Source organism: Gallus gallus, chromosome 21 (assembly GCF_016699485.2).
Source record: "Gallus gallus isolate bGalGal1 chromosome 21, bGalGal1.mat.broiler.GRCg7b, whole genome shotgun sequence".
Taxonomy (NCBI): domain Eukaryota; kingdom Metazoa; phylum Chordata; class Aves; order Galliformes; family Phasianidae; genus Gallus; species Gallus gallus.
In genome coordinates, this window is record NC_052552.1 from 1,373,023 (window position 1) to 1,385,109 (window position 12,087).

The 12,087-nt window shown below is 42.5% G+C and overlaps 2 protein-coding genes across 6 annotated transcripts in view; one reads left to right on the forward strand and one right to left on the reverse strand.

The window, feature by feature from the left end:
* The window catches only part of PRDM16 (PR/SET domain 16), a 398,575-nt gene that overhangs the window by 343,575 nt on the left and 42,913 nt on the right, over positions 1 to 12,087 (reverse strand). The window lies entirely within an intron of this gene.
* The window catches only part of MMEL1 (membrane metallo-endopeptidase-like 1), a 28,555-nt gene continuing 19,226 nt past the window's right edge, over positions 2,759 to 12,087 (forward strand). For 2 of the 4 annotated variants that reach the window (XM_040651290.2, XM_001233076.7), the window contains exons 1-2: positions 7,293 to 7,920; positions 8,057 to 8,220. In XM_040651290.2, the coding sequence (XP_040507224.1) occupies positions 7,871 to 7,920; positions 8,057 to 8,220 (214 nt within the window). In that variant the 5' untranslated portion in view covers positions 7,293 to 7,870. Of the gene's footprint in view, positions 2,863 to 3,741; positions 3,794 to 7,292; positions 7,921 to 8,056; positions 8,221 to 12,087 lie in introns of those variants that run through there. The other 2 variants (XM_025142620.3, XM_015297090.4) reach the window with 2 other exon arrangements.

Below are 12,087 nucleotides of genomic sequence, written 5' to 3' on the forward strand. Positions count from 1 at the left end.
AGCAATTTCCAATTTGCCAAGCTCTGAGGACTCACTGTCATCATTAATTTAATGGCTTACATGAAATTATCCCTGGCATTGTAATGCTGCCTGCCTTTGGTGTCTTGGCTACTTCAGTCATATGTCAGCTCAACTAGTGTATGTCAGAACCTGTTGTTTCCATCAGCCGTTTCTTAATGACCCCTTAAGGAAGGTGACTCGTTAATTAGAAGGCACAGTGCTCTGGAGCTGTGGGGTTCAAGATGCTCCTCCACTTTTCTCCTGCACCTGATGTGGCTTCCAGCCACAAGTGCTTCATATTCATTTGTTCTGTAGGATGCCAAGGAATGCTGCAGAGCTGTACCTGTCTGTGGGGCAGGTGCATCTCTGCCACTCCAGAAACAGGATCAGTGCCTGGAGGGTAGAAGACAAATGCAGGATGGCATCATTGTCTGTGGCATTCAGCAGTTGAGAAGGGGTGAGGACAGGCGGGGGACTGCCCAACAGTACTCATTCTGCATGCAATGCAAGGCCAAATCTAACTTGCCAAACCAGCAGTGGGTTTAGGTGTCTCACCATTCAACCCAATCATTTTCATATCTATATGTTTGCTGTGTGGTTCCAAAAAAATCAAGAGTTAGAGAGAATGAACTGGCATAAGAATTTCCCCACAGATTGGAAAGGAAATTAAGAACAGTATCTGATAACAAGTTTACATGTTTTATTCCTAAACTGCATCACAGTAAATGAGAAAATCTAGCAGTAAAGCCAGAGGGGGAGTGTAGGAGTGAGCAGGAAGATGATAAGGATTCCATTCCATTCCTGTTCTGCATTTTGTAATGCCCCTCGGTTGTACTTCCATCTCCTGGTCAGCACTGTGCATTCCTGATCCAGCCCGGGGAGCACACCAGGCAGTGTCACACAGCACAGAGTGCAGGGCCTGAACTCACAAGGGAGCCACGTCTTTAGCTCCAGATCAGTAGTGGATGAAATGAGAAACAGACTGATTATTATCTTCCCGCTTAAAATGACCATTTTATGGAGCATCTTGATTGCTTAGAAACCTCAGATGTCATATTATAAGACATCCAAACCCTGGTAATACACTCAGTACATTCTCTAAAAATCATGTTAAAATACTACAGTATTGGGAACATCTGTGTGCTGGTAACAGTGGACTTCCTTTAATACGGTTTGAACAACAGAAACATTTATACTTCACCATTTGCTTTCTTTTGCAACCTGGCCAACAATATTTTTGTACTGCCATTTCTTCTCATGCATCCTGGGCAATAAAACCTACTTACTGAAGAAAACAGGTAATTAGCCATCTACATAAATTACCCTCTGTCTACATCATTAATGTGTTTGGATGTTTTAATTGATTGCATTCTCAACTGTTTCGGATTGCTAAAATGCCAGCTAATGTGATCCAATTAAGCCTCCTAATAAGCCTGACTGATGAACTGCAATATAATCACACATTAAGTAGAGATGTGGAAGGAAATGCCATAGAACTGACAGTTTAGAATAGGCTGTGTCAATCTGGAAAGACTCAAACCACCTCCCAGCAAGGAAACTTCAACCTACTCTAACTTTCAGTGTGCTGTATTCAGGACCTGATTCCACACACCTTTTAAGCACGTGCTTAAGTCCGTTCCCACCTACAAAACGTTTTTGTTTGTTGCTGACTCAGGTTCCCCCAGGATCTTCCCCTATAACTGCCTTCCTCTTCCATCACATTCTGCTAAGAAATTATTGCTGTTTCTGTAATGAACTCTGTTATCAGTCACCCGAGTACCACCTGTATCAGTAAGATTTCTTAAGTTGATTGCGTTGCTGTTATATTTACTGTATTGCACACAGACAGCAATACACGTAAGACTCCACCAGTGAAGGCTCTGACCTTACAAACACTGAACCATTCACATTTCCAGAGATCCTCACATCAGAAATATGATGTATGCTTCCATCGGTGCCCTGGAGGCAACGCATCTAAAGATGGCACAGCATCTTTATGACAGCTCTAGAGGTCTTATTCTAGGCTCAGAGATTATAGATTTAATGGATTAATATGTGTGAAATTCTTTGCTCTCTGTTTTGCCAGATGTCAGACAAGACACAATGGCTCCTCTGGCACCAGCAGCTATTAATCTAATCTTGACTTTGATTCTTTGTGACTGTTCCATCTGTAAAATGGGGATAATACTTTATTTTCAGATATTTGCCTATATCTCTTAATTCTGGGTACAAAATACTTTGAAGATGACATGCTATTGTAGAATAGCAATGTATTCTCAGCAAACCCATTCCCCAGTCAGTGATGCTAGCTGAGGTCAGCCCTGTGTTCTCTCTGATGTTGCACACCTCCTTGTCTATTTGCACAGCTCTCTGGCATCAGTAAATTCAGAGCCTCAGCCCTCAGTGGGAACAAGAAGGCATCCAGGGCACCCCACGGGTACAGATTTTGTGTTTCGTTTGTAGACAATGGCCAGGAAAAGAGTATGAACATTTTGGTACTTTCTTATAGCCATGGCACTGCCTGAGTTTCAGCCCCAGGCTCTTTGCTGTGCATTATTATCTGCATGCTGGCTGTGCCTCCCAGGACCCAAAGGGCAGCTCTCACCAGAGAGGTGCAGCCGGAGTGCAGACCCTTTACCAGAGGGCAGTCAGGCACCTCTCTGAATGGAGCCAGGGTCCATTCCTGATGTATGGCACCTTCAGCAGTTACTCTGTGAAACAACTGACCATATCTCTATCTTTTCTGCCACAGCTCCTGACACTGCCACAGCCACCAGGTGCTCTCAGGATGCACGCTCAGGACAACCTCAGCCTGACTGACAGAGCCTTCTGGCTTCACAGCCCACTGGGCCCAGCATGGAGGTAATGTAAAAGTGAAAAGGGGAAATTGGCTGCAAGTTAAACACATGTCTACACATTTTGATAATTCAGGACCTCAGGCCATGATAGTATTGCTGAAACTAGTGTAACAATTTATCAGAAAGCACCTTACAGTTTGTCTCTTACATTTAAGGGAGATGTGGATGGTGTTCAAACCCATGACTGGTTGCACACACTGATTTCTTCAATTGCTCTGAATATCTTCCTTCATCTGAGTACACACAGTACACATTAATGAACATTACTGCTGACCTTTATATCCATCCTGTATCTGGAAATAATTTCAAGTAACATAACTTAAAATCATTTTGTTTGCAATCCAGCTTCCCATGGAGCACAATAAAGCATATCCCTTCATTCATGCACATGGAATTTTAGAAGGTTGTGTCACTGGAGCACAATATTCAGCACTGGAAAATCAGACATTGCCTTGCAGAATGCCTTCTTGCCTTCCTGACACAGATGCTTGAAAATCTCTTGGGAAAGAATAAAAGCATGTCAAATTAAACTGAGAACTTTCCTAAGAATTAATTGCTGTAATAGGAGAGACTTTTCTAAATGCTAACAAGCTAGAAAATCGTGTTATTCCATTAAGGATAGCAGTGGTACTGTTTGCTGCACAATCTGTTTTCCAGTGTAGATCAAGTGATTTTCAATATGGTGCAAAGAGTTAATTTTCCCTGATAAGTCTGCAGGCAGACCTGTGTGTGAGCAATGTACAAGTGAAGAGAAGAAGATGTAGGCACAGTAATGGGCTGGACCACTCCTGGGGAGAAGCCTTGTGAGGATATCAGTGCTGGCAATGAGAACAAGCATTTGTATCTGACTGCTGGAAAATGTGAACGTCTGATTCCATTGCAGAAAGCACACCAACCACCTGCCTCTGGAGCTGAATATTCTCCACAACATAAAGGTAAGACAACTTCTCCTTTTTACCAGCTGCTCTGTGCAGAGAGCGTGCATTTAGAAATGCACTGCAGAAACCACTCTCTTTTATATCTAATGGCACTAATGTCTGATAATGTTTTGGTGGTATTCAAAATGTCATTGTCTTTAGAGAGAGAACGAAGAAGAGTTTTGAAAGAGAATCTAAACTTTGAGTTTTTACTGATTCTAATCTGTTCTGGATGTGCATCTACTGGGAGGTTATTTACACGACACACACCCGGTTATCCAACCAGCTACAAGAAAATATCAATCAATTTCTATACATACATGTATATATATACTGCTAGTTAACAAATAATGGAGTTAGAATGCCTTTCAAAGACAATCTCATCGTTCTGAATACAGTGAGTTATCCTCTGTAGTCTGCATCCCTGCTTCACTAAATCCAAGGGCAGTGACTGTCCTGGAGCCATTCACTGCACTCCTTTACTGGGGATTGGGCTGCGGTTGGCTTTTTAATGTCAGACTGCCTCTTGGTATCTGTGTAACCCAAACACTGAAACCCAAGTCTCAACAGAAATTAGCTACAATTACAGACTTGTGTTCTTTATTATCCTAAAGACAAGCACAAAAGTAACAAGAGAGTGTTGAAGCAGTTTCTTAGAAGAGTTTTCCAGTATTCTTCATAGCCCTGCCTCACAAACACTGGGGGAAGACTCCAAGATAAGGAAAAATGGAAAATACTTCACATGCAAGTGATTCCAAGTCTGGTGTTGCACTTTTACCTGGATATGGAGATACCTACAATTGCTAGATCATGCAAGGTGAATAGAAATGACTGAAAGGAAGAAAAATAAGATTCTGTGCCTTAAATACAATCCACTCTTAGCTGCCCAATCCCTTCTGATTGGATATCTGAGATAGATATCTGTCAGCAGCAGAATCCAAAGCAACAGATTCAGAAAGTGAAATGCAAAGCTGCAATGGAAGGTGGCATATCCATGTCCTTTGCACATTAACACATTCTTTACTGTGTCTCCACTAGAAATAAGGTAGCACAAGTCCTGAGCCTCTTCTAAGTTAAATAGAGCACAATATCCTGTATTGCTTTGTTTGCTTCTATTGAAAAGGCTCAGAAAGAAATAAGAGAAAAAAAAAGGCCATAAGGGGAAACATAGGACAAAAATGAATTAAATTCATGGGAATAGTACTTGCCTTTGTTGTTTTCTCATCTATGAGATCAAGTTGCTTTTGTGTTTCTGTGAGAGACAAAGAAAATACTTTTCTACAGATAAATTCTTGTTTAATTACTATTGGAAGAAAACTGTCCATCTAATACACGATAATTTTTGTTGCTTGGATTCACATTATTCTTTTTGACAGTAAGTCAGAAGTCACTAGATACACTGCTTGTGTTGTTTTCCAGCTGACCAGGTCTTATTTCTAAAGCCAGAGTCAAGAGCTATGATCAAGAACTAAAATAACACATTTTCTGCAAGCTTTGAGCACTGCCATGCAGTCTTATGCCTCCCACTGACTTGGTTGTATTTGCCCTGAAAAACCATTGTGTACACACCTAAGACACTTGAAGTATATGCTGTGTTTGCTAAAACAGTGCAAATTTGAGTCTTAAGGTGGCAAAACCAGCTTTTACCAATATCAAATGATATCATTAATCAGACACCTCCTTTATTTCTCTACAATGACTGCTTTGGGTGGTGCACTGCTATTGCTTACCCAGCTGCAGGCTTACTGCAGAAGACTTAACAAAACGAAAAACTTACTAATCCATTTCCCCCCTTTTTTCACATTCCCTAACGCAGAACAGGCTCTGCACTCTCTACAACATTTGTCACTGATTCCTGCCTGAGGAGTGAGAATGGAAACATTTTCTTTACAAATAGCAAGTAGTTTATTTCAGAGCTGAGAAATACAAAGCGTTTGTCCCTGCTGGCTGAAGTTCCAATCAGCCTAAGGTAACCTTAGGAAGTGCAACACACAAAGTTCCTTCTACTTCCTATTGGAAATGGTACACCTTTTCCTCGGCTGTACAAGGAAGTGAAACCATTACACATACACAAAAAAATGCTGGATATGGTTCCCATCTCCTCCCAAAGAAAATGAAAAACGATCTGTGGTGTTCTCTTTATGACTAGGACAATGTCTTTGAGGGAATCTGCAAATTATCTGAGGACATAAGAGAGCCATGTCCTTGGTGCTTAGGCATCACCTCAATTAAGTCACTTCAGGCCTTGTTTGAATTGTTTATTACAGGTGTTTCTTAGGGCTTTGTTATTTTTCTGTCCTTTGGCTATACGAGGAGCAAAGGTTCACACCTCAAAATCCTTCATGGCATTCCCTGCCTCAGACACCACGTTAATCACAAGCCACAGAAAGCAGTAGGCACAAAGGTCCAAGGTTCTTGGTGTCTTGATTCTCCATCTGTCAAATGGGCAAAATCCTGTCCTTTGGTATCTTACAGCCACATTACAAGAGTATCTGCATTAAATCCTGTCTACTGCAACATGTAGACCTTCCTCAGAGCCAGCTGCATCACATGGCAACACTAAAACTGTACAGTCATAAAGAAGGTTCACATGCACAGAAGGTTCTTTTGCTAGACTCCCTACAAAGAGAAATAATAGATCATCTGGCACACGATTAAATGTGTAACTGTTCTTCTAAGCAACCTTCACTTCCGTGCCTTGCTTTCACATACGGACACCCAGGATCTGCAAGAGCAGTGGGTTTTTTTCAGATCTTTGAGTTCTTGGATTCCTCTTCAGATGGAGGGATGAGAATAGCTGCCTCCACGCTTGACAGATGCCTAACTTAACGTGACTCTGAAGGAAAGGCAAATTCTCAGAGAGGTTTTAAGGCAGAGCACTGACTAGTACAGGAGGCTTAAACTCCTGGCAGAAGAAACTGGCACTCATTGTGTCCTACCCCATTCAGGGAAACATGTCTGTGCTCATTTTCTTGGAACACTCTGTTTGCACATCCCAGTAAACAGCACTGCCACAAAAAAGCCCCTGCTCTGCCCCCAGTGTTTGCCTGTGGCTGCACTCAAAGCTGAGAGTGCAGGTGAAGAGCTCAGCTTGAGAGGTACCAACCTTAAAATCTGTAGAGAGTTAAGTGGCAGTAAGTTACACTAGCTCAATGCACAAAACAGAAGACAAACAGAACAAACTGTTTCTCCCTCCATTCCAAAGTCAGTTCTGGAAAAGAATTACATGAAACCCAAGGGAAATCACATACCCATCCTTCTGCTGTCTTACCCAGCTGTTAGCTTTTAGATTTTCAAGGAGTAGCACAGAAGGAATTCTGCACATTGCCCGCACTTCTGTATAAATCAGCCTGCTTTCCCTCCACAAACTGTTGCCGTGTATAACACTGAAAGCTGCCAGCACCCTCAGGGCCAGAAGGTTATGGTAGGTTTCCACCTCTGACTTCTCACTCCTCCTTTGAGCACAGCAGCCAGGTAACCTGGTGGCACATTTCAGGAAAGCTGGAGGAAACTCAGCAGCAGTGGTGCAGCGTGCAGGCTGTGAGCACAGAGCCCTCAGCCTGCCTGTGTGATGCAACCCCTCCTCCCCCTGCTGCTCAGGAGCGTCTGCTTGAAGCTGGGAACTGCACACAGCTGAGCTCAGAACTTTGGGAATGGCTCTGAGAAGGCTGAGGAGCTGGGAGTCAGGAGCTCCGGCACGCCTGGGAGCTGATACACACTGTAGGAGCCTTCACCTTTCCAAACCCTTCATCTCTGCTAAGGACAGGGCAGACACAGCTCAAAGACGCTCGCATCTGGAAGGATCTCTATTTGGACTCTGCTGCTGATAACAGAGCCACTCACACCCACAGAGGAAGAGAGGAAAATTATTGGAAACAGCAAGATACTTTTCAAAGCGAGGAGTGGAAGGAGGCAGATTTTCCCCTCCTTCCCCTTTTGGGAGAAAGGAGTTGCCCAACCTAGTCATGAGACTTTCTCACACTTCCCAGAGCAGGCTCCTGGAGCTATGACACGGCACCACTGAGTCTGGGTGGCGTAGCCCAGCGCAGCCCCAGCAGCACGCCCTGAGTGCAGGCAACCTGGTAGGCACGGAGAATGGAGAATGAGGTTGGCAAATCTGTGGACAATCAAATGGACAAATACATGTAATAATTTGGAAGTTTTCTTTACCTATCTTTGCTTTTATTCTGCTTCCTTTTACTCCCTGATTTGTCATGCATTCAGCCCATACTGATTTAGCTGTGCAGCTAATTCTTTCTTACCCTCCCCTCCATGATTTAGAGTTACAATAATGGGGAAATCAGAAAGTCAAATGGATATTGTGGAAAAATCAACAAAATCTGGGAAGAAATCCTGGCGCTTTGTGGCCATTGGGCTGGCTGTCCTGCTGCTCCTCATGACTTGTTCTGCAGTCGCCCTGGTAATCCTGTATGCCAGCAGCAGAGGTAAGTAACCTGTGAATAATTGTCCTTTTTCCCCTGCAAGCAACATAAAAGTCTTTTCTGCAGAGCCAAATGAAAGCAAAAATACAGAGAGAAGGTGAGCTCACCTCTCTGAGGGACTTTGCTATCTCTGCCTTGTTCGAAGCTCACCAAAAGAGGATTGTGGCATTATGTTTCATTATTAAATTATAAGAAGTAAGATTTCATAATTTTGTGCATTTTGTCAAGTTTATCATCTGTTTGACAGGGTCAAAAAATGCTGCACTGTTTTAGAGGGGAAGTATGCCTGTGTGTGTATTTCTACATTTCCATATTTTATAGTACAATATGAAATAAGTGTCAGTGCACTGCTGGAGGGGTGAGAGAGACTTCTTTAATATTGCATCGTGCAATTTGAGCTCCAGGTGAAACGTGCTTCAGTGACTGCTATGAGAATGACTTGCCAGAAACCTGACAACGAGGCACATTGAATGTGCTCTGCCTGCATACAGTAATTGCAGAGCAGGGATACTCCCCGTTTGGGGGGAGTAATAATTCAAGAGAAAAGCTTTTTTTTATTGTTTACTTCTTCACTGCCAGCAATTGAGTGTTATCAGCACTTGTTCCAATGCTGGATGAAATCCCTGAGCGTTTGGTATTCATACCACTCAGCAGTAAGTTGTTCATTTTTATTCTGCTTAAGAGAGGAGAAAAAACTCCCATAAGCTAAGTCCTACAGCAGGCATTTCTGCATCAGAACACTGAGCTATGAAGAATTTCTGTTGCTTGGATGCATAAAAGATATGAGAAACCTGCTGTACACATTGCTTCTTGGGTTCAGGCAAATCAAAATTCAGGCATTATTAATATTTGTCCAAATATTGGCCTCACATCCAGATCCATGGGAAGAGCCTGTGCTGCATACAAAGCCAGTGTATGCACACAAAAAAAAGAAAGCTCGTTTGTGGAAAAGGAATTCCAATATATAAATGTTTTTCAGGCCTGTATCAGCAATTAAGCTTTCATTTGAAATGTTTCCCAGATTCAGTTGTTTCGGAGGAGAACGTGAGTGCAAAGTGATAGCAAAACTGCAGTGCTGCTTGGCCTGATGGCTATTTCACTAATGGAAAATTAAGAGCTTTTTCTTCTTTTATCTACATACCAAGATAAAACAAATAAAGGAAAAGAAAAAAGAAAAGAAGAATGACTGAAGCTGAAGCAGCAGCAGTTCCACAGATCTAGGAGCTCTTCAGGGACTTTTGATATCTAGAGGAGCTTTCATACTCATAAAACCCTGCCTAACTAAGCAAGAAGTTGTTTAGTAAGAATAGCAGAGTAATATTTGGGTGAGCAAAGAAAGGGAGGCAGACAAGTGAAGTCGTTCGTTTTTCAATCTGACTACAGCATGTTCTCAATTAAATCTTCCCATCACCACCTACACACCCATCTTGGCAGCCTTTTCATAGTCTCTCTCAGCTGTGTTCCACAAATATTTACCAACCTCCAAATCTCATCACTTGTTGTAGCAGTTACAGTTTGAAGAACATTTCCACACGTATTGTAGCTGTCAAGTCATAACCAATGACTACTCTGAACAGATATGAGTTGCAAACAATTTGCATTCTCATTTAATTGCCAGTCCTGACCACTCAAATCATCCATTTAATTGATATATTATTCTGGCTCACAGGTTTGTAGGTTTCTCTCAGGTAAAATTTGCAGAATTTTCTTTCTGTTTGCATCCCTCCTGGCTGCCACCAGTCCCACCTATTATACAGGCTGCTAGAGCCCAGGGCCTCCTCCTGCACCTGTTTGCATTTACAAACAAACAAAATGAAACACAATCCTTGAAGTAAGGAGCACCTTGTTCTGGGATTGGATTTCCAAAAGCTGTACCATGCCCCTTGCATTTCCTATGCTGTGAATGGAATAAATGTGCACTTAAATAATGGGTTTGTGAGAGCCTGCTGACTGCGAGCAGTATCTAAGCTCAGCACCAGCACAAAAAGAAAAGGTTGTGGCTGAGATCTGGCTCATCTCCTAGACTGCTGATGGCTCATCATTCTTTGGCTCTGTGAATGTTCATTAGTGAGACATCCTAGTTAAAGGAGATGGAGAATTTAAAGAAGTGGCAGCTAACACAAAAGTCACTGTGAAATGACATTTGGGTGGCAAGACTCTGCTCTGTCCCAGTTCTACTAAGATGGAGCTAAGTGAATGCAAGTGTGCATGCTGTTAGTGGGAGTGCCAGGCCATGCACTGGGCAGCAGAAGCAGCCATTATTCCATCTGCTGATCTCCACCTGAAATTCTGTCTCAGCTGTACTCACTGATAGACTGTAGGTATGAGATTGTAAGATAGACTGAAGAAAAAGTATCTGGGTTATGGAGTCTGTCTGAAGACGCTGGCATGGACAGTCCTGTCAGAAAAAAAGAAGCTAAATTTGGGGATTACATTATCTGTTGCAAACAATTTGCAGTTATAATAGCAACAAAGGCAGTCTGCAGTGCTGACAGCACTGCTGCAGAAGCGAACTGTGTGAAAAATAGGTGAAGTGCTGAAAGGTAAAGCTCTCACTTTACTGCCTGAGGACAACCGTAGATCTAAATGACTTCAGGGTGTGCCATCCCCAGCCATCCGTGGTTCTGCAAATGCACAGTGATGAAACACTGAACAAAACTGTATGCTTCAGAGACTTCAGAGCGTGATTGCTGAGGTTTTGTTGTCTAAAAAGAAGCTTCAGTAAGACTGTGATAAGCAACCTGTTTTTTTAAAAAGTCATCACTTGGAAGATGAACTGCTGGAGAGATGTACTGGGCTCCACAGTTCTCAGAAGTGATTCTTATAACCTGCTGCCAACCAGTAAACATACAGCTGCTTGGTGGCTCCCTGTGAAGTCCAGGGAATGGAATTCTCTTTAGTGACTCCAGTCCTGCCATTTTTCTGGTGAGCTGTTGGCCTCTGAAGTGTCTGGAGTGCTTGTTTTCTGCTTTCTGGAGCAGGACCACAGCTAAGGTCATTTTATTTAGCTCCGTTAAAGCTTACACTTCCTTATCAGTTCTCTGATGGTACTCAGCCACACTGAAAGTGGGGAATGCCTTCCATCTGACAAGTGCTTTTTGAATGAGGGGTTAGAATCTTGTTGAAAGCAGCTGGATTCCAGAAACTGAAGTTAAACGCTGTGAGGTTATGTAAACGGGAGACTTTTCTATTAAAAACAGGCTTCATCTGAGTCCTGCCCCAACCCTGAGGAATGGTGGAAGAAACACAGCACGCTCAGTGCACTTCTCACCCTTCCCAGTACTACTTCTTAAGGAATATTTCAGTGTGGCTTTGAACTATAGGCTTTTCCCTAGAAAGAAGTGTGTGTATATACACATATATACATTTTTTTTAACCTCCTCTGTGGAAGAGCCCATGGCTTTTAAATATATATTAGGGGGTTTAAGAAACTCCACCAATTGTGCTTGCTTCACCTGGTTATAAAACAATTCTGAAGCCTTCTATATGAAGCTTCATATCATTACACATATTTTGCTCATCCCATGTTCACAGTGCTAGACACTGAACCATTACCAGGCATGCAGTTATTCTAATGCAGACCTACTCCCACACAGCACAACTGCACTCTACTGAACCCTGAATGTTACATTCCCAATCACAGTGGGGGCTTTTCATGTTGCTTCCACTGATGAACTTCAAAGCCCTCTTTCCTTCCCTACTGTTTTATTTCTACCAGAATTACTGTAATATTGTTTGCTCTAATGTAAAACACTTGTTTTCATGGGAAGGAAGCTTTGAGCAACTTTTCTGCAAGCACCCTGGAGTAAGGATCAAGGAAGTTTTTGCTCAGATGCTGTTACAAAGTCAAGGTGTCGAGTTCTAGATTTT